The sequence below is a fragment of the Sander vitreus genome, chromosome 3, assembly GCF_031162955.1.
Source record: "Sander vitreus isolate 19-12246 chromosome 3, sanVit1, whole genome shotgun sequence".
Lineage (NCBI taxonomy): Eukaryota > Metazoa > Chordata > Actinopteri > Perciformes > Percidae > Sander > Sander vitreus.
In genome coordinates, this window is record NC_135857.1 from 29852321 (window position 1) to 29879337 (window position 27017).

At 41.1% G+C, this 27017-nt stretch overlaps 3 protein-coding genes across 4 annotated transcripts; all 3 read right to left on the reverse strand.

Moving 5' to 3' along the window:
• Window positions 1-674: 674 nt before the first annotated feature.
• On the reverse strand, window positions 675-1424 carry LOC144513446 (zona pellucida sperm-binding protein 3-like). Its single transcript, XM_078244528.1, has 2 exons — window positions 936-1424; window positions 675-850 (listed from the first exon to the last, which is right to left on the reverse strand). Exons 1-2 carry the CDS (start codon window positions 1416-1418, stop codon window positions 728-730), a joined length of 606 nt encoding a protein of 201 aa, XP_078100654.1. The 5' UTR covers window positions 1419-1424; the 3' UTR covers window positions 675-727.
• Window positions 1425-9360: 7936 nt separating this feature from the next.
• Window positions 9361-16338, reverse strand: LOC144513455 (aldehyde dehydrogenase, dimeric NADP-preferring-like). Its single transcript, XM_078244541.1, has 9 exons — window positions 16183-16338; window positions 15851-16082; window positions 14935-15020; window positions 14011-14219; window positions 11761-11878; window positions 11536-11677; window positions 11278-11444; window positions 10260-10359; window positions 9361-9674 (listed from the first exon to the last, which is right to left on the reverse strand). Exons 1-9 carry the CDS (start codon window positions 16336-16338, stop codon window positions 9361-9363), a joined length of 1524 nt encoding a protein of 507 aa, XP_078100667.1.
• A 1703-nt stretch (window positions 16339-18041) lies between these two features.
• On the reverse strand, window positions 18042-26802 carry LOC144515783 (aldehyde dehydrogenase family 3 member A2-like). Of its 2 annotated transcripts, none has more exons than XM_078246892.1 (11): window positions 26569-26802; window positions 25471-25629; window positions 24850-25081; window positions 24300-24385; window positions 23964-24172; window positions 23674-23791; window positions 22722-22863; window positions 21040-21206; window positions 20776-20875; window positions 19804-20088; window positions 18042-18492 (listed from the first exon to the last, which is right to left on the reverse strand). In XM_078246892.1, exons 2-11 carry the CDS (start codon window positions 25627-25629, stop codon window positions 18392-18394), a joined length of 1599 nt encoding a protein of 532 aa, XP_078103018.1. In that variant the 5' UTR covers window positions 26569-26802; the 3' UTR covers window positions 18042-18391. The 2 variants fall into 2 exon arrangements, with proteins under 2 accessions (XP_078103018.1, XP_078103019.1); XM_078246893.1 differs by having other exon boundaries at window positions 19850-20088; window positions 26569-26801.
• Between the last annotated feature and the right edge of the window lie 215 nt (window positions 26803-27017).

Sequence of the window (27017 nt, forward strand, 5' to 3'; positions counted from 1 at the left end):
TGTTGTGACATTAGATTAAAGCGGAACAATGATCTCTTTATAACTTGTAGGTATCATTGTGTTAAGTTTGTTGGGACATTTATATCCAAAATCTCATGAACATTTTGGTATAAATGTCTCACCTGCTGTCCAGCTTCTCTCAAATGTGGGCCGAACAACCATTTTGAGAGGTCCAACCTTGGACCATCAACTAAATTTCATACACACACACACGTGTTTCACTTTTGCTGATTACCAAAGACAAACTGCTTTCAGGTGTGTGAAAAGAAAAACAAAAAAATAATCACTTAGACTTCAACATATCATTTTATGTCATGTTGCAAATGCTTCTTGAAAGTGCCGGTGTCTAAATGGGCTAACCCTAAACAGACTAAAGAAACCCTCAAATAAAGTTAAACTGAATCTACACTAGTGCATTAAAGGAGCAACAGTAACAAAGCCTACGCACCTATCTTACAAAGTCACTTCATGCGCCACAATGTAAACCATGTGACCTGATAATGTATAACAGTGCATATAAATATTTAACCATTTTCTGTGATCCCTCAGATTCTATGACCAAATGAGGAAGTTCAGTTTTGCATTTCTTTATGACCCAGGTAAAAAAGGTAGGACCAGCGTGTTAAGAGAAAACATTTTTTTACTTTATTATACACAAAAAAAAGTTGGGTTTTTTTTCCCCACGGTGAATTTAAGTGGTTCTTTGCAGGCTGAGCGATCTTATAATTTAGTTCGGGTAGTGGCACTCCACTCCAATGACAGCACTGTGACTCCTTATGATGGGACTTCTGCCAGACACTTTGGGGTTGTAAACCAGTGTAAAAGCATAAATGAAGACATTCTCTTTCACCTAAGAAAAAGAGAACAACTGATTGACGTTACGTATACACATAATATAACAGCAGCAATGCATTATATGAATAAAAACCTCATACCACTAGTCTGCTACCACAGGTGTGCAGCTCACTTTCAAAGACCAGCACATGAGACAAGTCGTCGACTTCAGTGGCTGAACAATGACCAAGTGTGATTTCCTCTGGCTTTATCAGCTTGCCGAGGCCCAGCAGGTCCTGGCTCACTTCAACTTGGATCCTACTTTCCCCACACCTCACAGCAACACGGTTGGTTGTCACCAGCTGCTGCAGTTCAAACTTGACAGGGGGCTTTCTCACCAAATCCACAGGATCTTCTGGAAACTTCCAGGAGTGTGGTTTGAGTGCTGGCCGAATCTGCTTTGCACGAAAGCTGTGAGCTTGTTGAATAGACTTCCTGGAGCGCTCTCTTTCAGGTTCTGCTGCTGGCGAGACTTCGACCTCGACTTCCCAGTAGGTTGGCTCACCCATACTGAGGAATTGAGCGTCACTAAGCCTGACAGACGCAAGCACAAAGCCAAACACTATAAACTGCCTGGACCCCATTGTTGCAAAAACATGCAGCTTCCTCAAGCATGACCACTGAAGCACACAGAGAGTGACTTCTCCCTCTGCTTAATTAGCTGGATCCCTTTGCACATGTGTGGATCTCACAGCTGCACGTCCCTCACTAATTGGAAACAGGAGACACCAATTAGTCACAAAGTATGAGGAGTAGAGACGTAAAATAAAAATAAGATAATTCAAAACTTTGACAATAATGATGATAAATGAATGAAGCGGTGAAAGTGCATGTATTCAAGTACTGTTGACATATTGACATTTGTGTACAGAATATGTATTTTGTGCTACTTTGTACTTCTACTCCACTACAAAATATTATAGGAAAATATTGTACTTTAATTTGTCTGACAGCTATAGTTACTACTTATAAAATAGGGCTGCAACTATGACAATTGTCTTTTTTTTTAATTAACTGATTAATTGTTTGGTTTATTAAACATCAAACATTTGTGAAAAATACCTATTGCAGCTTCCCAAAGGCCAAAGTGACATCTGATTAATTGTCCAAAGAACACCCCAAAATTATTTTCAATTTACGCTAAAACAGAGATAAAATAGCACATCTTCACATTGTGAAGAAGTAGAAACCAGCAAATATTTGTCGTTTTTGATTGAAAGATGAATTAATCCAATCGAAAAAATTCATATATAATTTAGTTGTCAGTCAATTTTATGTTGATAAACCTGTTGTTTCAGCTCTATTATAAATATAATGTATTGCGTAACATGTGAAGCAGTATAAATAGTTACACAACATACAACTCTGTTTACTGCAGCATTTTGAACTAGAAAGCAACCACAGAATGTAATGTGGTGAACACAGATGGAAACGTACCCACATTTCCAAAATAGCACATAATGGGTTTCAATAATATGACTTTCTATCTTTGTATGAGCAGAAATAATGAGTTGTCTTACCAGTATTACAGAACAAGACAATATGGGGCTCAGAGGCGTAAAAACCTGGGAAAGAATGATACAATTACAGGTAAACTTAAATTAGATGACCAATATTAAGCCTCATTATAATGATCCCCATTGATTTTCTTTAGGAATTTATCATTTCATTATGTCAGTGTGGATCTTGAACATCCTCTCCTCCATGCTGATGCTGTGTCTCTGTTCATACTGTACAGAACGGGAGGCAGGTTGCTTTCATTTATCTTTGCAAATGGCACGTTGTAGTGGGACGCCTGAAGTACAGGAACACACATCTCAAGGTTGGGGGGGGGGGGTTGAGTGGTTACCATAGCAACGGCACCTAAGTAATGAAAAATGCCTGTCATTCGTGAAGGTGTGAAGGTGTGAAGGTGGAAAGAGTCAATACTTTTTCATAACATTTTCATAATCTTCTGTTTTACTACTACATAGTACATATACCTAACCCTAACCCTAACCCTACAGTTAGGTTTTTGTTAGAGCATAAGCAATGGTAAAATTGCTCCCAGTTTTCAGTTGCCAATTTATGCATCCAGCAGACACTAGCATTGAATTGGAGTTGTGTTTCTGTTCATCTGATGAATGTAAGATCTGTTTGCTGCTCTTCAGCTGCTAAATGTTACACTTTGTTCACCAGCTAGTCGCTACCTTTGTCTGTCTGTCGTTTGGGGTGTGAGGTGGGTTTTTTAGATCTAATTTCTACTGAAAACAGCTGGAAACAACACTGATGAGAGTGGCTAAAGTGAACAAAAACAGTACATTTGCAGGCCCGGAAAACCAAAACAATGAGCTTAAACATGCTAAAAAAGCTCTGTAATAACTGGAGGAAACTGCAGGTTCATCACTATGACTGACCCCTTTCACAAACTAATGTTATCCATTATTGATATAAAAACCTTGAATACAGCAGCTTTAACACATTTAATTTGTATCTGCTCCTTCAGTGTTAATGCTACCAAAGCACTGCATATGTCAAATATAATTCCTTTTAGATGGGTGTCATCACTTTTTTTTTTAAGATTATTTTTTGGGGCTTTTCTCTTTATTTGATAGTGACAGTGGATAGACAGGAAAGAGATGGGGGATGACACACAGCAAGAGGCCTAGGGTTGGATTCGAACCTGGGCAGCTGCAAAGGACTCAGCCAACATGGAGCGCACGCTCTTACTGGGTGAGCTAGAGGCCAGTCACTTGAAAATGAAAAAACTCATTGTGACAACTTGGACAATTTATGAGTTACATGAGGTGTAAACTTAACGGAGGCCCATTCATTCCCAATGTATTTGTAACACAGCACCTGTATACAGCACATACTTCATTCAAATGTGTAAATGCACGGTAAGGCACACACATTAACAGCACATAAGATCATTATGACTATATGTACAGTTTATTAAGGTTGAGTTTTTGATGGTAAATGATGCCAACCGATATCAATGATTACAGCAATGACATGCATTTTCTTCTAGAAATGCTTTTCATAATGTCTATTATGATTTGATACTATAAATAAATTGAATTATTAAATATTGGTCATTTTGGAGGTCAACAGTCCATCAGGGAAGAGGTTGCCAAAGACACAGCATGACTCTGCCATTACATCTGCCTAACAGCTGCATTATGTAGCCTACATTTTACACCGCTGCCTCAGGGGCTGCCATGCCTGTCCCTGAACGAGAAATTGAGCCTATTGATGAACAGAGGGCATCAAGGTCACCAGGGAAACAAGAAAGGAGACAGCACAAGCTATTGCAGTCAGTGACCATCATTCATTCATTCATTCTGTTCATTTTCAATCATATTTAATGGTAAAATAAACACATTTAAAGAATGTTCAGAATGAATAATGGAGCTGGTTATTGCTTGTGTATTCTGTTTGGACATTTTGCACAATTTAGACATGAAATTGATCGGATGATGTGTTTCTATGGGAAAATGACTCACCTTCTAATCAAAATCAGACACTAGCACCAGTGAGAAAACTCTCCTTAACAGTGACTTGCAAACTAGCTGAAGGTTAACCTGAATTCATTCACACACACACACACACACACACACACACACACACATATTCCCATTATAAATGCATGCAAACATACAGTCAGGTCCATAAATATTGGGACATCGACACAATTCTAATCTTTTTGGCTCTGTACACCACCACAATGGAGTTGAAATGAAACGAACAAGATGTGCTTTAACTGCAGACTTTCAGCTTTAATTTGAGGGTATTTACATCCAAATCAGGTGAACGGTGTAGGAATTACAACAGTTTGTATATGTGCCTCCCACTTTTTAAGGGACCAAAAGTAATGGGACAATTGGTTGCTCAGCTGTTCCATGGCCAAGTGTGTGTTATTCCCTCAATATCCCATTTACAAGGAGCAGATAAAAGGTCCAGAGTTCATTTCAAGTGTGCTATTTACATTTGGAATCTGTTGCTGTCAACTCTCAATATGAGATCCAAAGAGCTGTCACTATCAGTAAAGCAAGCCATCATTAGGCTGAAAAATCTAAACAAACCCATCAGAGAGATAGCAAAAAACATTAGGTGTGTCCAAATCAACTGTTTGGAACATTCTTAAAAAGAAAGAACGCACCGGTGAGCTCAGCAACACCAAAAGACCCGGAAGACCACGGAAAACAACTGTGGTGGATGACCGAAGAATACTTTCCCTGGTGAAGAAAACACCCTTCACAACAGTTGGCCAGATCAAGAACACTCTCCAGGAGGTAGGTGTATGTGTGTCAAAGTCAACAATCAGAGAAGACTTCACCAGAGTGAATACAGAGGGTTCACTACAAGATGTAAACCATTGGTGAGCCTCAAAAACAGGAAGGCCAGATTAGAGTTTGCCAAACAACATCTAAAAAAAGCCTTCACATTTCTGGAACAACATCCTATGGACAGATGAGACAAAGATCAACTTGTACCAGAGTGATGGGAAGAGAAGAGTATGGAGAAGGAAAGGAACTGCTCATGATCCAAAGCATACCACCTCATCAGTGAAGTATGGTGGTGGTAGTGTCATGGCGTGGGCATGTATGGCTGCCAATGGAACTGGTTCTCTTGTATTTATTGATGATGTGACTGCTGACAAAAGCAGCAGGATGAATTCTGAAGTGTTTCGGGCAATATTATCTGCTCATATTCAGCCAAATGCTTCAGAACTCATTGGACGGCGCTTCACAGTGCAGATGGACAATGACCCGAAGCATACTGCGAAAGCAACCAAAGAGTTTTTTAAGGGAAAGAAGTGGAATGTTACGCAATGGCCAAGTCAATCACCTGACCTGAATCCGATTGAGCATGCATTTCACTTGCTGAAGACAAAACTGAAGGGAAAATGCCCCAAGAACAAGCAGGAACTGAAGACAGTTGCAGTAGATGCCTGGCAGAGCATCACCAGGGATGAAACCCAGCGTCTGGTGATGTCTATGCGTTCCAGACTTCAGGCTGGAATTGAATGCAAAGGATTTGCAACCAAGTATTAAAAAGTGAAAGTTTGATTTATGATTGTTAATCTGTCCCATTACTTTTGGTCCCTTAAAAAGTGGGAGGCACATATACAAACTGTTGTAATTCCTACACCGTTCACCTGATTTGGATGTAAATACCCTCAAATTAAAGCTGAAAGTCTGCAGTTAAAGCACATCTTGTTTGTTTCATTTCAACTCCATTGTGGTGGTGTATAGAGCCAAAAAGATTAGAATTGTGTCGATGTCCCAATATTTATGGACCTGACTGTATGTTCACCTTCACACTTGTTCTTCAATAAGATAGAAGTGAGAAAAGACAGGAGACATGAGAAATACTGTACCTTACATGTTATACCCTAAACCCAAAAGCTTTGCAGAGTGAAATATGTGTTAAAAGGATATTCTTCCTACCAAAGCAGCAGTGTGACTGAGGAGTGATGTGTTTGAAGCTCACTGCCATCCGAGTTCGGTCAGTTCGGTTTGGTTTTTTGCCAGACTGTGTTTTATATGTAGAGGACAAATGAGGGCAAATCTCTGCTAAAGTAAACGTTGCAGTCTGGCAACAACAAAGCCCTGAAACTACATCAGTCTTCAAAAGTATTTCCTGCAGTGCATGAATCATCTGCAAATGGAACATATCACAACAGGAGGTCAGAAAGTTGGAGACCTGTCAAACCTGCTATTGTAGAAATCATGCTCATGAAAACAAAACTGAACTACCACATGTTCTTATATTGTTTTTTTCCAGTTATGGGAACTGTCATAGTCTACAGCATTACACTACAAACAGACAGCGCAATCCAAGAAAGTCATAATCTCTTAGTTTTTATGTCATATACATCAGAAAACAAGTTTCAAAGTAACTTTTTTTTTTTATTGAAGTACAGATATCTAACACTAGCATTTTGATGACGCATATGAGTAAAAAAAATCTAATTTCATCAGTTTAGCTGTACACTCATCCTGTTCTCTTTTATTTGTCCTATTTTAAAATAAACATTAGACTGGTAACTTATTGTCCACTTACTGAAGATCACTTCTGTGGAAGTCATGAACTGATGTCTCCAACTGATTTAACGTCCAAGCCCAGTCAACTATCTGACTACTGCAGTTGTGCAACCGTTATTTAGGCCTCCAGGAACTCGGTACAACTGCAGTGAGCCTGTTAGAGCTGAAGCAGGGTGCTGAGATGGCAGCTGTTTCCTTTTGCTGGCTCACAAGCTGAATGCCTGGATATCCCCAGACCTATTAAGTGATAAAGCTGTCAGTTTAGAGCTTAGCAGAGCATCTCAGAGGAACAGGGAGAGCCTGCTGATGCTAATGGGGTGCTCGCCTAAATTACTTAAAAGGCCTTCAATGCACTTTGCCCAAATTATGATGGGACTAACTGCCACACATTATATGTGTCATGATGTGTTATGGCTGTCATTTGGGATGATATAGTTTGTATACTCAGTGGCTGAGAATGTGTCACAAATGCAGATATTTTTACCAACGGAACCAGATCTACACTTTTGTCTTTGACTGTACAGAATGAAACTCTGCATCTTTTCCTGTTAATGTTAGTGTAATTCAGGACTGAGAGGATATCTTTTTTTAAGGTTTGTCTTATAACTTGATAGAAAAGCCATTCATTTGAACATGTGGGACGTAGTCATATTTCTTTTTCTTTAGTTCTCTGCTGCCATCTAGTAGCCACACACAGTACGCTTCTTTTAGAGAACCAACTACTTGGACAAAAACACATCTGCACCTGACGTGTATCATATTGCACCATTTTGGGACAGTTGTATCCACTGAAAACATTAACACAGAGACTTTATTCTAGTGTTAGAATAGAATGACCTGCATAGCAGTGTGTTTCAAAATGTTTTTATTGAGCCAAAGATTATTGTACAGACAGTAACTTGGTCAAGTCAGTGCTCACTTTTTTTGAAAGAAAAGTAAAGTTACAATTATTAATCTGTATATATAAAGTATTTGGTACGGAAAAATTGAATTAAAGCAAACAAAAAAATAAATAATAAAGAAATAAAGATACAATAGTAAAAGTGCATACAAGAGAATCCCATTTCCCCATACCCTACCCATTCCTCAATCTACTACTTTTACTCATCTAACTCGCTCAAGAGATATAGTAAAACAGCTGCATAGCAGTGTGTTATGGCACACACACACACACACACACACACACACACACACACACACACACACACACAACATATTATTATACAGCAAATATATATTCATGCAGATAGATTGCAACAATGCTGAAGTGTTCTTTTGTAGTGCATCTGCATACAATCCAACAGCATGATTGATTGATGAATGTATTATTTATCTACTCATTCTATGTTATCGGTTAGTCAGTTCTCTGCAGTAAACTAACTACAAATGGTGACCTCTTGTGGTCACTGTTGGAATGACTGTAAAAGTAAGAACTCTTAGGAGATCAAGGTGTTTATGAGATACTGATGTCAGCTGAAGTTAACAGATGTGTTGTTGTTTTCAAGGCATTGTGGGATAAATCTTACAATTCTTCCTGCAGCATCAGCAGGTTGGTTTCACACTGTCAGTAAGTCTTTATTACTACCTGGACGTCGTTGTTGTTGTTGTTGTTGAGGTAATTTCTCCACCAAGGTCAACTTCCATTAACTATAGCTGTCGTCCAGTTTGCTTTTTAGGGAGAGAGCTGTTGATTCCTAACATTTTGACTGTTGTGATTTTGCTGTGTTACTCTCATTATTTTTTTTTTTTCTTTTCTTGTTTCAGTCCTTTTGAAGAAAGAATCCATTTACAAAGAATTTGTGTACAGGCTTTTTTCTCCATCTACACGCTTTTAAAATCTGTATATGTATACATGTTATTTTCTGTCAACATACACTAATAAAAAGCCGTAAAAAAAAAAAGAAAAGAATTATAGTGTGGCCGGTTAGCTCAGTTGTTAGCGTGGGCGCACATATGCAGAGGTTTATTCCCTGATGCAGAAGGTCCAGGGTTTGAATCTGACCTGTGATGGTTTTCCTGCATGTCTTCCCCCCCCCTCTCTCCCCTTTCATATCTCAGCTTTCCTATCCAATAAAGGTAGAAATGCCCCCCCAAAAAAAAGAATTATAAATGGTGATTAATGAAAATGGAAGTTCACAATATATCAAACAGTCTTTTATCTGGAACAACAAGCAAAATACACACTTCCTCAAAAAGTGAATGTTAACCTTCAATAAAAAAAAATTTAAAAAAGAAGAATGCAGAACAGGACTCAGGTGTGTGTTTTGGACAGTGTTTAAGCTTGTTGGTCTCATTGCTGTAGGAGGACATCTGATACAAAATAGACACACAGCGAATAAAAGTTAGAGTAAAGGGTTATGCTATTTGATCTTTAAAATATATGAATACAAAACTCAAAGATTCAAAGTGGGTTCAGGTGTGTTCTTAACATGGAAATCATTGCAGCAGGCACTTCTTCTTTTGGATAAATTTTTTACAAAGGGAAGTGGCAGTGTCTCTAGTTATAAAAGCCTCTCCAGTACCAGCAGGTACAGTTGAGGCCTGAAGCTATGAGCAGGATGACCAGCAGCGTGATGAACAGGGCGAAGCCGATGATGGTGGCAACGACGGCCCAGATGAACGTCCTCTTGGACATGTCGATCATGGGTGATTTGAGTGCCATCCGCACCCTCCGCGCCCGCCGGCGGTCCTGAGGAGGGTACCGGGCCAGGTTGACACTCTCCATGCCCAGAGAGCGGACCAGGCATGCCCTCTGGTGGCTCAGCTGGTCAAAAGTGTGTTTACCATGGTAGCGGCCCATACCACTCTGACCTGGAGGGGCAAACAAGTCTGCAGTCATGTCTTTTTTTTCTTCTTTTTTTTGTGTGGGTGTCAGTGCACTTCACACAGAACACTCATGTCTAACAGCCCAACCAGTGAGGGGTGCTTCATACCAAAAGACAACAAAGGGCTAAGGGTAAAGATCTAAAAGACTTGTTCAGGACACACTTAGATTTTTACTACAAACCAGATCAAGCGAAAGGTGAAGAAAAACGTTTTATTTCTCCGAAGGGGCCTTTCCATAAAGTTGTCAGACACTTATAATAACATTCTGAGCCTTTCAGTGGCAAAACAAGTTCTTTTCGTGGACGTATATTGGCGGTTCGTAATTGCCCCATAGAATTACATTACAGCTTATCTTGCGTCTGCAGGCTTCAGGGCTCTTGCTCAATATTGGACCAATTGCAATAACAACAAAAATATGGGAAAACAGGGAAAACTAGAGGGGAAATAGGGACCCAACAAAAAAAGGTTTTCCCTCAGGCCCCAAAAAGGTAAATCTGGCCATGCACTGCCCCCATAATGAAGTCCACCTAAGTACACATACAGACATAATACACTTTGGGTCAGTCTTACCAACACCACCAAACGGGAGCGAGCTGAGTGTGTAGTGCATCATAACGTCATTGACCGTCACTCCTCCACTTGAGGTCTCCTCAATCATCCTTTTTGTTGCCTTTGAGAGACAGGGGGAAGAAAAGAAAAAAATATGTAAAGAGAACATTAAACAGTCCCTCCAGGATTTCGCTCTGTCAGGATTGCAACAATTCACGCAAATTCAACCAATCACCGTGAATTCGGTGCGACTTTATCTTTTTTTTGGGGGGCTTTTCCCTTTATTTGATAGTGACAGTGGATAGACAGGAAAGGTGGGAGAGAGATGGGGGATGACACGCAGAAAAGGGCTGCATGTCGGACTCGACCCCGGGCCGCTGCAAAGGACTCAGCCTACATGGGGCGCACGTCTCTTACTGGGTGAGCTAGAGGTCACCCCGTGACTCGCAACTTTGACCAATCCCCCCAACTTTACCGCAAATTTGACCAATAACTGGAGTTTCCCGCGACTTCAACCACTCACAGCAGTCCCACGTGCCAGACTTTGTATCAGTATGTGACTCTGAGAGCCACTGACCAAGCGGGAGTGAGAACGGGTTGACGTAACACACGTACTTTGCCAAATTCATTTCCTTGTTTCTGATATGAAGACGAGACGTGTGTGACTCGAACATTTCACATTTACCGACAAAACGTACCTTGCAAAACATTTCAGACCGTCCTGCCAACCTGTATACATTTTAACATCAATGTACGCTGTAACGTTTTTTCACTCTGAAGTCGCTGAAAGCAAGCCTAGAAATCTAGACGCACCCTAGCGGCAGCAAATGTAATTTGCAGCCAGGGTCAGTCTAGCAACTCTCCGTTGGCTTGCGAGCTGGAAAAACCTAATTCTGGTCAGGCCAATCGCATCGTGTATAGAGTCAGTGGGCGGGCTTAACATGGGCCGCAACAATCTAAAAAAAAAAAGGCCACAAAATCCTGGAGGGACTGATTAAATAATGTTTTAAATCTCCTCGCGCCTGCCATTTCCTCTTACGTTCTTATCAGAGCAGAAGATGTAGAGTGCCAGAGGTTTCTCTCTCTCGTTGATGAAGCGGATGGCATCATCCATGTCACTCACAGCCACTATAGGCAGCAGGGGGCCGAAAATCTCCTCCTGCATCATCCTGGAATGAGGGGGCACGTCCTTCAGCACTGTTGGGGCTGCATGTACAGTACATAGTCAACGTTTGTACGAAATATAGATTCAAACACAACACCTTGACTTATTTAATACCTCACTGTATCTTCCTACCAATGTAGCGCTGTGAGGCATCGCTCTGTCCCCCCACCACAGGGGTGTAACCCTCCATCAGACCCATGATTCTGTTGAAATGACGCTGGTTGATGATTCGGCCGTAGTCTGGCGAGCATTTGGGATCAGCGCCATAAAATTCCTGGGATGGATCAAAAGGTCTTGACAACTGTGCCATTTCAATTAGATTAAGATGTTAGTTTAGACAGGTTTAAAGGATGGTACCAATAGAGTTTGTCGGATGCGATCCACCACTCGGCCCTGGATGCAGGGTTCACACAAGATGAAGTCTGGAGCGATGCACGTCTGACCGCAGTTGACAAACTTTCCCCAAGTGATACGACTGCACAAACATGGAAGAACACATTTACAGTACGCATTAACTCTTTCATTTTGTTATGCCTGCTGCTCCTAGGTAGCTTCTCTGTCTCTCCTCTCTTCCTCCCTCTGTCTGTCCTAATTGCAGGAGTAGAGTCTGGTGTGTGGGAGTCAGGGTTCCAGCTGCCTCTCATCTACCACAATCAACCTCTGCTTCATATACCCGGTCATTCCGTCACTCTGCGTCAGCTCATAGTGATGACGACCACAGTTAGTCTCGCGCCAGACAAACGGTTGCGTATCTGTTTAGTCTAATTGTATGTTTGCCTGTCCTGATCCATTCTCTTGTGCCTCAGCTGCCATTGGAACCTGGCTCCTGCTACCGCTTCACTCCTACCATCCACCGGACCAGAACCACCACCACTGGACCTCACCACTTGCCGGCCTACTGTCTTCCTCTGTCGGACCCGCTCCTTCCCGGAATCCACCTGACCTGTTCTCCACCCTGGAAACCTGGTCTTGCCTTTCCCCCCGGAAACCTGGACTTGATACTTCAGTACTTTGAATAAAACCTGTTAATTCACACTCCTGGCTCTGCGTATGTCTGTATTTGGATTCTGTTCATCATTCAAATCTAGAACATTTATACTGTAATTAATGAACAATGTGTGTCAGTGTTAGGCTTAGAGTAAGTCATATAAGTACAGTTATGCATGTGTAGCTGTACAAAAAGAATAAACCAACTTTTAGCAAACTACTAAATTATTCCATCCAAAGCTAAATGATAATGACAGTGGTGGGTATGTTCTGTCCTATTAAACCACAAAAGTGAATACATTTGCATTCTTATCAACCCAAAACATCTATATGTTTTACAATTCATTTACTTTCCAGGCAGCGACTGGTTTCAATGAGTCTCACTACACTTTAGAAAAAGAACTGGCCGAGAAACTTGCTTGAGATACAGTAACCAGCACATTGCTTGGTAATACATTATGTGACACTCTGACATTTTGTTATTTAGTCACCAAAATGCATTGCAGTGACAATAAAATTCAGATGATGTAAACACAGATATGATTTGACTTATGTTTTTTGTTGTTGCCTAAAATAGGGTTTGTGTTAAACACATTTTCTTTTAATATTAGATGTAGGAGCTAAAGCAAAAGTCTGACAAAATATAATGGCAACAAATTATTTACTATGACAATTATTGTTATAGCATAGTGAAATGATTAGAAATGGACGCCTGCCTATAAGGTAGAAAATTCATCGCTCATTCATTAAATCTATGGTACACTTTGGAAAAACTAAGTAATGTAAAGTGAAGTGTAGGCATGTTGTACTTAATTTACTAAAATGTGGAGAAAAAAAAAGGAATCATGGTCATTTAAAGGTGCAGTAGGTAAGACTTATAAAACTAACTTTCTGTCATATTTGCTGAAACTGACCCTATGTTCCAGTAGAACTACATGAAGCAGGTCATTTAAAACAAAATCAGACTCCTCTGGCACCACCTACAACCTGTAGTGTGATTTGCAAAAATCCACCACTCCCTGTTCAGATGCACCAATCAGGGCCAGGGGGGGGTGTCTAATTGCGTGTCAATCACTGCTCATGCACACGCATTCATTCTCCCTTGTGGGGCGAAGGGGTTAGGAGACCGTTTTGGGCTTTAGCGAAAAGGGGGGAGGGACTGAGAAGTTGTCGATGTTCAAACTGTTTGGCTAAGTCCTGGATCTTCACAATCCTACATACAGCACCTTTAAAGCCTAAGAACAGTTGATACCAAACTCAACTATGAGTCTCCAATAGATCATTCACGTCAGTATTCCATAATCACTTAACACTTTATCATTATCACTTTAGTTTAGTGTTGATGGGCTCCAACACTTCAAATGTACTGGGTTCAGTGATAAAAGGCTTCAAGCTAACACTTTAGCATATACTTTAACAGGACTGCAGACATAGCAGCTGTAGTAGTTAAAGCTGCTGCCTCTTTGGTCAAAGTGCTAAACCTCTGCGGGTCATCAAGTACACTGTGCTGTATTCTTAGCATCAAGCATGAGGCCAAACAGCCCACAGATTCCCCCTTAGAGCCGACATGTCGTTTATGACCACTAGTGATATGGCCTACTCTGATGAGCGGTGTGTTACCGGCAGGCGACTCTGATGTCACAGTCCTTGTCGATGTAGCAGGGGCTTTTCCCTCCCAGCTCCAGGGTCACTGGGGTGAGGTGGCGAGCCGCAGCCTCCATCACTACTTTACCCACTGTGCCGCTGCCTGTGTAGAAGACGTGGTCAAACCTGAGCTTCAGCAGTTCCTGGGTCTCTGACACTCCACCCGTTACAACCGGGTACAGATCCTGGAAATAAACAGTAACGTTTTATTTATCTTTTTTTTTTTTTTTGGAGGGCTGCAAGATATGAGGAAAGCATGCGATATGCGATAACGTTGTTGAATATCGCGACAACGATATTACTTGCGATAAATAAACAGCGTACTCAGTTCTGCATTTCTGCTGCTTCCAGTATTCTGCTAAAATACAACAAATTGCTTGTTGAATTTAAAACAGATGACAGGAAATCAGCAACATATTGAACATTGAATGGAATATAAAAGGCACCACTAAAAAAAGAATGACAGCTACATTATAAAGTGCAGTTCTCTGCTGATATTTTCCTACAACTAACACAAAAAATCTCCTGAGGGTCTATTGCGATATATCACAGCCTTTTGCGATGTGTATATTGTGCAAGTTGATATTGCGATGACGATAAAAAAACGATATATTGTGCAGCCCTAATTTTTTTCATCTTGAAATATACAACAATGTCAACTACACAGGGTAACTAAAAGCATGTTTGAAAATGACACAATGGCACATTCCTGCCACGTTCAAGATGATGTTAGCTCTTGGGTAGAATGAGTCCCTGCTGATGGAGGAAGGTCCCCCCCACCCACCCCACCATACCCAAGTCAAACATATCTGAGATGCGCTGTACTGTGTTGGTACAAGGCTTTGACATCACAGCAGATCAGAACATTATTCCATCAACAATAGCAGCCAGTGTTCAGACCTTGTCCAGATAGCGAGGCAGCAGAGCCCGGAGGAGGAGGGACGAGAACTCGCTGAGCTCTGATGGCTTCACCACCGCTGCGTTGCCTGTAGAGAGAGAACACGGGTTTCTGTGAATGGAATGAGATCACTGAGTGACGGAGAGCACACGGGTAGGAGGCTGAGAATGCAGAGCTGCGAATGTTTTCAAACTGAAATTCACAGCAACAAATTTCTCCCTCCTTTGTTCTCAAACTTGTGCTGCAAAATGCAGGTTTGACCAACATGCATATTAAGGGTCATTAACTCATATTTGTATTAGTGTTTCATTAATACCTCCACCAAGGAGGTTAGGAGCTTATGTTTTATGTTAAATTGCTCAATATAATGCTATAAGTGTATAATATTTTCCCAATAGCCACCAATGCGTGAATAGAAGTGGAATTAGCATTTTCCTAATCTATAGAAAACATAACAAAAGGCTGAACTAGAATTGTAATATAGAGTAGGCTAATTTTATAGGACACTATTTTTTTAATTTTTGTTTACTATTGATTCCCTTTTTGTCTTTTCTTTTTTTAAATCAATCCCACAAGGGAATGCTGACATACATTTGGGGTGTTAAAAAATAAAAAATTACCCCCCCCCCCAATCTGTGTACAGTTTAGCAAGTGAAAATTACACCTTTATTATTTTGATCAGTGCAAGGACTTTGGTTACTTTGGTTACTTCCACCTGAGCAGATGTCTAATCAGCAATAACTTCAAATGTGTGGATGTGCACAACCTCAATTCATTTCTGTGGGTTAGATGCTCATTTCAGTTTCAACGAACAAGATTGCAGGAGAATACTGAACGCTGGCAATAGAGGTCTTCCTGACTACATTTAATTAAGCTATAAAAAGGTGTTAAGGGGCTAGAGACGGAAAGGTTCCCTACCAGCAGCGATAGCTCCAACAAGGGGCAGCAGGGTGAGGGCCCAGGGGTAGTTCCAGGCCCCGATGATGAGCACCACTCCCAGAGGCTCCGGCTGGATGTAAACCTCATCTGATATGGTGAGAAGGTTCCTCTCAACCGGCCGTGGAGCCGCCCACTCTGCCAGTTTCTCTGTAGCCAGCTTGATCTCATTCTCAATGCCAATGAGCTCCAAGAGCGGTGTGTCGTACTGGCTCTGTAGGAAACCCAGCATAGTCAACGTTACACACACATTCAACATTGTTAACATTACATGTTACACGTTACATGCAGCAGTGTGCTGTGTCTCCACCCACCCTATTGATATCCTGTTTTAGAGCAGTGGAGATCTCGGTCTCCTTCTCAGTGAGCATCCTCTGCAGGGCATGAAGCTGTTGCAGTCTGAACTCCAGAGGCCGAGTCCTGCCGCTCAGGAAGGCCTCCCTGGCCCGCTTCACCGCCTGCCTCTCCATACAGACGGGTCAAGGACAGCAAAGAGCCTTTGGAACTGCAGACACAGATGTTAAGACAGCAGGCTTGTCTGTGTGGAATATCCAGTAACAGTAGCAGTGACACCGGTCATGCTCTTCTGAGAACAAAATGTCCTTGCATATTTTCTATTTTCTCTACAATCCAGCAGGGCTGGGTGGCCAAAGCCTTTTTGGGGCCCTGAGGCAACACTTGACTCCCTTCCTCACTACACATGTGTATCTAATAAACCAAGGTCTCCTACCTTTACATCTACACAAGAACATAAATCAGCCTTGTCAACGTGTTTAATTACATCATAAGAGATGCCAAAAGATAACACAATTTCCATAGTGTGTAAAGTTACACAACCTTTAACACATTTAAACCAGGTTAACACTATATTTTTTTGCCACAAAACAACCGGTCAACAATTGCAATGTGTGTGCAAAACAACTATTAAAACAATTGAAAGGAAAGGAGATAGGATTGAAAGGAGATAACTGGATCTGGTAAAACTTATAATAACATGGTTTGTTCAGTAAAGGAGTTATTTAAGGAAAGTAGGCTACAATATATAAAAACAGCTAAACAAATTATTATTTCTTCTTTAATCCACATTTGGATTTTCATCCAAAAAATGTTCAAATCCACACCCATGACGCTTTTGCTTTGAAGTTAAAAGCCTATATAAGCTTATAAATGTTATTATACTGTATATTATGAAAAGGCTATAAAGGTATAGAACGCAACAGATAGCCTATTTGCAGAAGACTACAGTAGACCCTCTCATCTTGTAGCCCCTGACGTTACTTTGAGTCTCTCCCTGTGTTTTTATTGCTCAAGTTATTACATCTAAACATCTTTACAAGTAAAGTGTTTTTTGCTGAATAATGATGGTATTACAATCTGCATCTGATATGATTTGCAGCCAGAACGTTCAACCCCTCTTGGATCCGTGTGTTGACAGGCTTATTTACAGGAACCCTTTTGAGGTGTCACTGTTTGACATATCTCTCCTATTTTAATTCAGTCTGTTTAACCACGACAAAGTGAAAATCGTGCATTAAAACACTAACCTATGTCAGCGGGTTACACTTTTCTTTTTATGCAAGTAGAGTAACTTACACCTGCGATCTAAACGCGATTATATCGAATAACATCGTTGATTTCATTATCCTTTTTGATTCGGGGAAAAAGATGAGAAAGCAATAAAAGTAGACTCACCTAAGCGCAGGTCAAATACACATCCAGTGGATTCTCTATAAAATAAAAACTCAATAATCCGTCACTGATCTGATCTAAAAGCGGTTCAGATGTCCGACACGCTGCGCGCTGACTGACTGACTGAGTCTCATTGTACACTGTTCATCAGTCAAGCTGCTCTAGGATCAGTTTACCGGGAAGCTTGCTCACTGTAACCTGCAGCTTCATTCAGACCGCCTTAAGCATCGACCCCTCCCCCCACTAACTGCTGTAGATCACTTGTTTGTGTCTTCTTTTACAGCCTTTAGTTGAGCTAATTTTTTACTCCTACAGTCGTCATGAACGTCAATGTATCTTAACAGTTTATCAGTCACAGCAGCCTTGTCATAAATGACAATAACCTTAGGATCCTGTTAATAATATGCCACTGTTAAGATGTATCAAACTCAAATCAGTTTGTACAAAGTGAAAAACAATTAACAAAAACTCAACATCAAAACAATTAATCATAATAAACTTTATTAGTGAGGTTTAGTTGCAGAAAGTGTGATGGACGACAATCAAAAACAGAACTGGCATCACTTAGAAAGCAGACATGGTATTTATACTGTGATGGATTGCCATGTTAAAAGGCAGTTTGTGTGTAGTTGAATGGATCAAGGCCAGTATGATTATGTTACTTTCATAAATTTCGGAAGTCAAATACAAATATAGTATAATCCTAAAAACATTGATTGCAGCTTAAGATGTAACAGAATAAAAACATCTTTGAAAAGGACAAAAAAACAGTCAAATATGTCTACACGAATGAAAAATAATATGGACAGTAATTCACAGATGGGCTGGATGTCTTTACAGGCGAGGAGTCCATGTGTCTGTCCCAGGATCACCTACACCACCAGGGTTCAACTCCGGCCCCCCGTTTCTGCTCCTCAGCCTCGCCGCTGGAATCTCTGCAAAAAAAAAAAAAAAAAACACGACACCCAAACTAAACGTAAAGAGACAGATGCTAACTGTTTGAAATACAGGGATAACAGATAGTTTAACTGTTCACAGAAGCACAACAAGTGTAGATGTCAACAAAGGTGGTGGGGTAGACCAAAACAAAAGGGGCCATTTAGCAGAGGAGAGTGAAGCATGCTGGGTAATTAAAAGGGAGGGTAGATGAGGGGGCATTATGTGGTTAGATTTCCTGGACAACACCACATTGTCTGCCAGAGACAAAGCCAATCCATTGTTGTATAAGGATACAGGCCTGTAGGATTGTGGGTATATGTGTATGTGTGTGTGTGTGTGTGTGTGTGTGTGTGTGTGGATGGGGGGGGGGAAGAGAAGTACTCATATCTGGTTATCTTGAGAAACTGCATTTGTCATTATTTAAAAAGGTCATCACACAAATACCACACTTAAAAAAACACATCTCTCTTCAAAAGCCAAATCTTTTTTTCAATTGTTACATAAAACACAGTGTCACTTTGCCAGACCCTCCTCCGAAGCGCACTGAAGGAGGGTCTGGCTACTCCACATAGCATTCGGGGATAGGCGAAAAACGTGCTCCGTTTATTGGCATTTCTTTAAACCAATCAGAATCGTCATGGGCGGTGCTAAACTCCGCACAGAGCCACTGCGATAGTCTAGCTAGCGGTCTGGATTTCACCTGCAGAGATCTGAGGAGCAGTTAACCATAGTCCTCATAGATCCACCAAAGTTAAAATAACACAAAAATGCAGAAGGAAACGGAAAAGACATGCATCCGGCGGAATTTCCTGCGGCACCGGAGCAATCCCGGAAGGGGAACGTCATGGATATAGACTACATAAAGCATAACAGTTTATACATAACTGTGTAACACATAAAACATGTCCTATTAAGGTGAATATGGTCCCATCAGTCATTATCTAGTCATGCCAACACTAATTAATAAAGCCTTCAGTTGTAACCTTGGGTGAGATAATGGAAAGCAAAGTGTGTCCATTATTAACAAAGAGTTAGCACTTACAGGATAACTACATCTTGTCCTGTAAGAAAAGTTATTAGTGACATCTAAAGAACCATTTGGCCCCTGCATAAATATTTCATTGGGTTTAAATGCAGTAACTGTTTCAAGGAAATTCATTTTTTTGAAAACTGCTAATAAACTGTCATAAAAGTCTCAGAACTTTGTCTCCAATCTCTGTAATTCGTTCTAAGTGAAATAGTTCTTTGCAGGGGAACTTCCTCGGAAACTACAGGCGTGTAAAATTAAACATCAGCAATATCAAAACCTTTTATTGCTCTTTGGACTGTATTGGTATGTTTGAGCTCCTTTACCAGCACCACAAATGCTGCCAAGCCAGCTAATGTGGCCAGCAGTGCCATGCGCCGCAGCCTGCCCACATCAACCTGCTTGAGCAGTAAGAATCGTGCCCAGCTCAGCTTTTTGGCAGTGTGAGGGGGGTAACGCATGCTGTTGACTCCCTCCATCTTCAGCTGCTTGATCAGACAGCTGCGCAGGTGGCTCAGCTGGTCAAAGCCGTGCCGTCCGTGGTAACAGCCCATACCACTGTTACCTGAGCAAGAAGTGATGAGAATAAGTCAGCTGTAAATGTGTGTGGAAAATATCTGCAGGTTGATTTAAAGGCCCTGACACACCAACCAAATTATCGGCCGTCGGACAGTCTGGCGAGGTCGGTGACTCGAGACTGTTCGGTGTGTTCCGTGCCACCGTCCGTCGGAGAAGCCGTCGGCCTTCATTTTGGCCGATTTGACATGTTGAATCGGCCAGTGGGTGGTCGGACTCAATGACCAATCTGATAGGTGGAGCGTTAGCCCTTGACTAGCGAATCACTGCACGACAGAACCGGAGCTGACAACACCAGCATCTTCCTATTACTGGCCATCGTATTTTCTTCCGTTCAGCGAGAACGACGACGATCCTTCTTGACTACTATCAACACTCTCTGATGAAAACAATGACTGACAACAGCGTGCTCTGTGTTTACTAGGTCTAGAGAGATGTTCCGTCATTTCCGGTTTTCATTTTTTGGGTGACAATACAGATTAGCGCCGCCTGCTGTTAAGGAGATGTATTGCGTCTCGTGCATGCGCAGAACGTACGCTCAAGTCGGCGTTGCTTCGGTGTGTTCCGAGGCACTTTTCTGACCTCGGGGAGCCAACTGATCAGTCCGACTGCCTTTTCTGCCGACGGTCGGCCGTCGGGTTGATGTGTCAGGGCCTTAACTCTTATGTACACTCACCAACTCCTCCAAAGGGCAGAGCACTAACAGTAAAGTGTACCAGACAGTCATTCGCCAGCAGAGCTCCGCTGGATGTCTCAGCTATCACCCTTTTGATCAGCTGTTTATCAGATAGGAACAGTCAGGACAAGTCGAGTCAAATCAACCAAAGCATTGTGGGTACACCGTTATCAAAATCATAGCATTTCAAAAATCAGACACAAGGATATCTAAATATTAACTTCAATAATAATAAACAAACATGTCTGCTTGTGATGCGTTTACCTTATTGTCATTAGAGAAGATGTATATAACCAGAGGTTTTTCTCTCTCATTAATAAACTGGATGGCCTCGTCTATACCGCTCACTGTGATGATGGGCAGCAGTGGCCCAAAGATCTCCTCCTTCATCACTTTGGATTCCCCCGTCACATCCTTCAACACAGTGGGGGCTGCAAGGAGACAGGAAGAAGAGACTCACTCTAAGAGTATGGCCCAAGATGTATTGATACTGCTTCATATAGAGTGGACAAACAAGATACAAGTTATATCATGGTTACCCATGATATTTGTGTATTAGTTTAGGTTAATAAGATTAAACAACTAAAAGAATGACACGTGAAATGGCTTACTTCAACACAGTTGACTTAAAAAGCAGAACAAATCCTGAACACTTTTGGATTTGTTTCAACTGCCAAAACAGAAAAGACGAAGACAAGAAGCCAAAGTATAATTGGATTAACATTTCTCTACCTTACATGCAATCATTCATCCGTGCAACAAAGATGCCCCCTATGAAAATTCTTCTGAAATTATGCAAAAATTAGCTTGTTGTTTACCTGACAGTGTACCTTAAAGCTACATTGTGTAAGAATTACTCCCATCTAGCGGTGAAATTATATATGACAACCAACTGGATATTACTTTCTAGCCCCTCCCATTCTGAGCGTGTTTTAACTCCTACGGTGGCCGTATTAGTCCAAGAAGTACGACTTTGTCCGTGAGTGTTCCTTCCAGTGTAATAATAGTTTTACGTTTTCGTTTTTTTGGTACCATTTCATCGCTAACATCAGCTTTCAGGTTCCCAAACGAATGCAAGCTAATGTTAGTAAAGTTTCAGCGTGATCCTCCATCTTCAACAGGCTTTCAAATCTGCCAGCAGATCGAGTAATCTCCCCCTAGAATTCGTCACGGTGAGTTTAAAAGAGCGAAAGGCGGAGGCATGTCCCTCTTTGGCTAATGTATTTTAAAGATGGAGGCGCAACATGGCAGAATACATACGAGCGACTTGCTCGCATGTATTCTGAATGATTCTGAATGGCAGATTCTACGCTTACGAGAATACTTTGATTAGTTGGTGGAGATAATTACACATGAACGAGCACATTCAAAGAACAAAGGTTTTTTTTGTTGTTGCTAAGAATCAACTCAAAACATTACACAATGGAGCTTTAAAGTTCTATTTTACAGTCTTGGCACACAATGGAAGTGATTCCTCTACAGAGAGCATACATTTTTGCAATATATTAAATACTCCTAAAACACACACCGAGTATACAGACACAATGAAATTGCAGATTATGCTGCAGGAGGGGTTAGTTAGTTTAGTTGTTAGTTATTAATTTCCATGGACATTTTGATTGTTTAGTTTTTTCTTGCTGCAAAATCTCCTTTCACTGTTAGGAATCCAAGATGACTACACCTGCCATCCTCCATGAAGAAACAACCATCACATAAGTAATGCTACTCAATATATAGTAATATTCCTTTAGGTAGTCTGAGGCACTGTCACAGCATAGCGACATTTTTAAGAAGTTAAGGGCTACCACCAATGACATAGAAAGTAATCAGCTGGCCTCTTAAGCTAACCACTACCACAATCAATTTATTTTACACAACTTTAGATGTTTGCCTAACATATAGTACAAAATCTTTTCAGCAAACAATTGCTCAAAATCACCATGTACCTATGTAGCACTGGGATTCATCATTGTCTCCACCAACAGCAACTGTGCTCCCCTCCATAAGAGCCATGAGCCTCTTAAAGTGCCGCTGGTTAATAATGCGTCCGTAGTCGTCAAACGTTTCTGGATTATCTGTGTAAAACTCCTGCAATGTGTGAGACAAAAGATAAATGATGTTCAGATTACTTGCAATCTCAATATTAAAAAGACAATGTATAGACTGTTAGAGAAAAAGCACAGAAACTTATATATCCTTAAGCCCGTTTGTCCTTCTTGTTGTGGGGAACAGGGGCGTAGCACAAAATTCTGGGCCCTGTAGAAAGGCATTTTCCATGGGTCCCTCCCCGCATCTACATCTATTCATTCTACTATCTTTTTGGGTCCTTCATCTGGGTACTCAGTCCCCTTTTTTCCCCCCCAGTCCGACACCCCTGGTGGGGAACAATAGTTCTTCTATGTATCAAGCTATGGTTTTTTATGGGTTCAAATATGGGAAATACACCAATGAAGTAAGCAAGCAGTAATATTGTGCTCTTGGTACTTTACCAAGTATGTACTTTACTTAGGCAACACAAACATACAAACATTACACGCAAAGCCTCTATTGCATACAACTGCTGTTCTTAAACGTGCCTGTTGTGGGGCCCCGATACACAATAGGGTCACAGAGCAAGCCCCATGCCAGATAGATTTTTGTAGTTAGTAACTGTATTATGCAACTGTCTAGTTGTCTCACAGCACATGGGTATACAACCATGTTGATCAAGATACCAAGGATTAAAATGGTCATGTTTCACATTCTCTAATCTAGATTATTCATAGTTAATTACATTTTAGTGAAACCGGAGTGTTTCCAATTTTACCTTTCCTATTTGACCTCCTGAAATGTCTTCAGTGATCTGTCAGATTCCCTTCCGAAAAAGACTGACATATTACAATCTAAATACAGACCAACCTTGATGCACTTCTGGATCTCTTCTACTACTTGGCTCTGGATGCAGGGTTCACACAGGATGAAGTCTGGAGCGATGCATGTCTGGCCACAGTTGACAAACTTCCCCCACGTGATGCGACTGTATTGGGAGAAGAAAAAAAAAAAGAACGCAAACGCCTCAAACCTTGAAGATACACTTTGATGTTGTGGTAGCTTCCCAACTGCTCTGTGCTTGGTGGGTATTTGTGACTTTCTATGGAGTTCACATAATGGCAGCTTTTTGGTTTTTACATTTTACAGTTCAGACTGACCGACAGGCGACATTGATGTCACAGTTCTTATCGATGTAGCAGGGGCTCTTTCCTCCCAGCTCCAGGGTCACTGGGGTGAGGTGGCGAGCCGCAGCCACCATCACCAATTTCCCCACTGTGCTGTTTCCTGTGTAGAAAATGTGGTCAAATCTCTGCTTCAGCAGCTCCTGGGTCTCTGACACTCCACCTGTCACCACTGGGTACAGATCCTAGGGAGAGAACAGCATATGCAGTCATTCAAACATCCCTGTACATTCACACTAGAAGTAGATTATATAAAAAAAAAAAAAAAAAGAAGATGTATGCGTTTCATATCAAACAAAGCAGGAGGCTCACTTTGTCTAGATACTGAGGGAGAAGTTCCTCCATCACTTTGGCAGAGTGAGAGCTGACTTCAGATGGCTTTATTACTGCTGCATTACCTGAAAGATGAAAGAGAGACTCAATGGCAGGAAAAACTAATGATGATGGGGAAGCAAGGAACGCTCACCCCCACTTCTCACAGTGAATCCTGCAATACATTTTTTGATAAAGTTAATTGTTTATTAGAGAATTCTGTTTCCTGAATAATATTCAACAGTGCACGATCAATGACAAGATGTTAAGTTGGGACTGTTATGTTATTCCTATTTGCTCACATACTGTATGTAGAGTCTTTTGCTGGTTATTCCTTATTTCAGCCATCCAGATGGCATGAAGGAAATTAATGTATTTCTCCCTGTATGACTGTTGAACGTCTGTGCACACACAAGCCGGAATTATACTTGGGCATTACGATGTAGCAAAAGAGCCTACACATGTAGCCTCTGTAGCTACACCGTACACTATGCACCGTTATTAACACACAGTGCACTTATATACAAATACATATGGGTATATTTATTACCAGCAGCAATAGCTCCAACCAGCGGTTGGAGGGTGACAGCCCAGGGGTAGTTCCAGGCCCCGATGATGAGCACCACTCCCAGAGGCTCCGGCTGCACATAAACTTCATCTGATATGGTGAGGAGGTTCTTCTCTACCGGCCGAGGAGCCGCCCACTCTGCCAGTTTCTCTATAGCCAGCTTGATCTCTCCCTCCAGTCCAAGTGTCTCAAACAGCTCGGTCCCATTTTCACTCTGAAGGCAGAAGGAGGGACAAAATCCAGTGCTCATCCCCAGTTTGTTTGTTAATTTATTCATTCATTTGATAATTCACGTTTATTCCAAATCTAATTTAATAATTCAATTTACTGATAGTGCTAGTTCTGACCTGTTTCCTTCCTGCTGTGTTAATGACTGTTTTTCTAATGATCTCAGACCAAAAATAGACTGAAAATAATCCAGGCAGTGAATGTTGGAACGATGTTGGAAAATGCATCCTTCAATATATTTTTTGTCCAGTGACCGGCCTGTAGGACCTCGGACTCCCTAGGGAGAGTCTAGTTTCCTGATCCTCACGAAATTCCAACATTTAAAAAAAAAAAAAAAGGACCTACTGGAGCCCTGTAAAGTTTTGACTAACCCACCTTGCCGAGATCCCTTTTGATGGCATCTGCAATGTCTTTCCGTCTCTCTGAGATGAAGCGGAGCAGGCTCTTCAACTGGTGGATCCTGTACTCCAGAGGCTTGGTTTTCCCTGTCTGGAAGGACCTCCTGGCCCGTTGTACAACCAGCTGTTCTGACATCTTAAATAGAAAAAGAATATACAGTATGAGGACCTAGCGTAACCCTTTGAATTCCGTTGATGCCAACTTTAATTTTCTGGTTGAATTCTTCAATTCTTAAGTCAATTCTATGTTAAGATGGCTAACATGCTAAAAAAACAATTGTATTAAAGGTTGGGCAATTGATTAGCTAATGCTACAGCTGTTGCTATGCTGTAGCGAATTTGTTAATGACACTGACCTCACATTTTCAGATAAGTTCCCTTTGCCGATAAGCAATAAAACATGAAAATTAAGATTTTTTCAAATAAGTTATAACAGTTTTTCCCAAACTTTTCCACGTCAAGGACCCCTAAACTGACACAAAAAAATTAGACCATGGACCCCCATTTGATAAGATTTTGTCCCAAGGTCCCCCATCTGACAGGATTTCTGCTTTTAGATGTTTAATTACAGGAAGTGTATGGAAGCTATGACCAAAATAGTCATATATTCTGTCATTGTTTTACTTATGGATGGAGTTATAGTGAAAGTAAGCTGGGGACCCCCCTGGGAATCCCTGGACCCCACTTTGGGCACTAGAGTATTATTAATTAACGCTAGCTAATACTATCCGAAATGTAACGTTAGGCCTAACGTTACCTGTAAAGTTATTGTGCATATATGCAACCGTAGACTTTTGTTTTGGCAAACACTCACATGTGTTAAGGAAAAATTACAATACTCGCTATAACGCTAATCGACGAACAGTAAATGAAAATAAATCAGGTCTTTGGATGAGCACATTCATCCTGGAAGTCCAGCCTTGCTTAGTTGCTAACGGAATAACATTGCAAACTGTTGTTAAATAGCTAGCTAGCTATAATTAAAAAAATATATACGAACAAATACAAGCTATTGTTAGCTAGCTATGTAGCTAAGAGATAACTCTTGCAAATTAAAGTTTTGACGGTAACTTACCTTATAGAGCCGCTCACACGCTCTTACCAGCGTTAGTGTTAACTGTTGACGCTAGTAACTAACTAGCTAGCTACTTATACAGTTTTGAAGTCCAGATTTTAGCTAGGTAGCTAAAGAAAAACAAGCGTCGGCAAATGGTATGTAACTTAGGTGTGTCCATCAGGGAAATACAAGTCAGGTGCCTCCAAATACCTGACCAAATAAATACATAACCTCTTCGTCTTCGTCTTCTTCATTGTTACTTTGTAGCTCCTTAACTCCTTGTAACTTTGCAGGCCAGGAGGATAACTGCACCCTTCCATACAAATGTGGACGAAAGTAGCCTACTGTCTGGCTCTGTGTCTAGCCTACATCCATGGTCTGGAGAGATTGACTTATTGACATTGATAAAGAAATGACTAGAACTTTACTTGTTTATGGAGCTTTTTAAGTCGTATGACTAATTGTTA

Excerpts from the sequence above, each read along its gene's own strand:
- LOC144513446 (XM_078244528.1), bottom strand. The coding sequence starts at position 1,418 with ATGGGGTCCAGGCAGTTTATAGTGTTTGGCTTTGTGCTTGCGTCTGTC. Across the intron at positions 851-935 it reads CCTGTGGTAGCAGACTAGTG|GTGAAAGAGAATGTCTTCAT; the intron begins GTATGAGGTTTT and ends TCTTTTTCTTAG.
- LOC144513455 (XM_078244541.1), bottom strand. The coding sequence starts at position 16,338 with ATGGAGAGGCAGGCGGTGAAGCGGGCCAGGGAGGCCTTCCTGAGCGGC. Across the intron at positions 15,021-15,850 it reads TGTTGGAGCTATCGCTGCTG|GCAACGCAGCGGTGGTGAAG; the intron begins GTAGGGAACCTT and ends CTCTCTCTACAG. Across the intron at positions 10,360-11,277 it reads TCTTCTGCTCTGATAAGAAC|GCAACAAAAAGGATGATTGA; the intron begins GTAAGAGGAAAT and ends TGTCTCTCAAAG.
- LOC144515783 (XM_078246892.1), bottom strand. The coding sequence starts at position 25,629 with ATGTCAGAACAGCTGGTTGTACAACGGGCCAGGAGGTCCTTCCAGACA. Across the intron at positions 25,082-25,470 it reads TCAAAAGGGATCTCGGCAAG|AGTGAAAATGGGACCGAGCT; the intron begins GTGGGTTAGTCA and ends TTCTGCCTTCAG. Across the intron at positions 20,876-21,039 it reads TCTTCTCTAATGACAATAAG|CTGATCAAAAGGGTGATAGC; the intron begins GTAAACGCATCA and ends TCTGATAAACAG.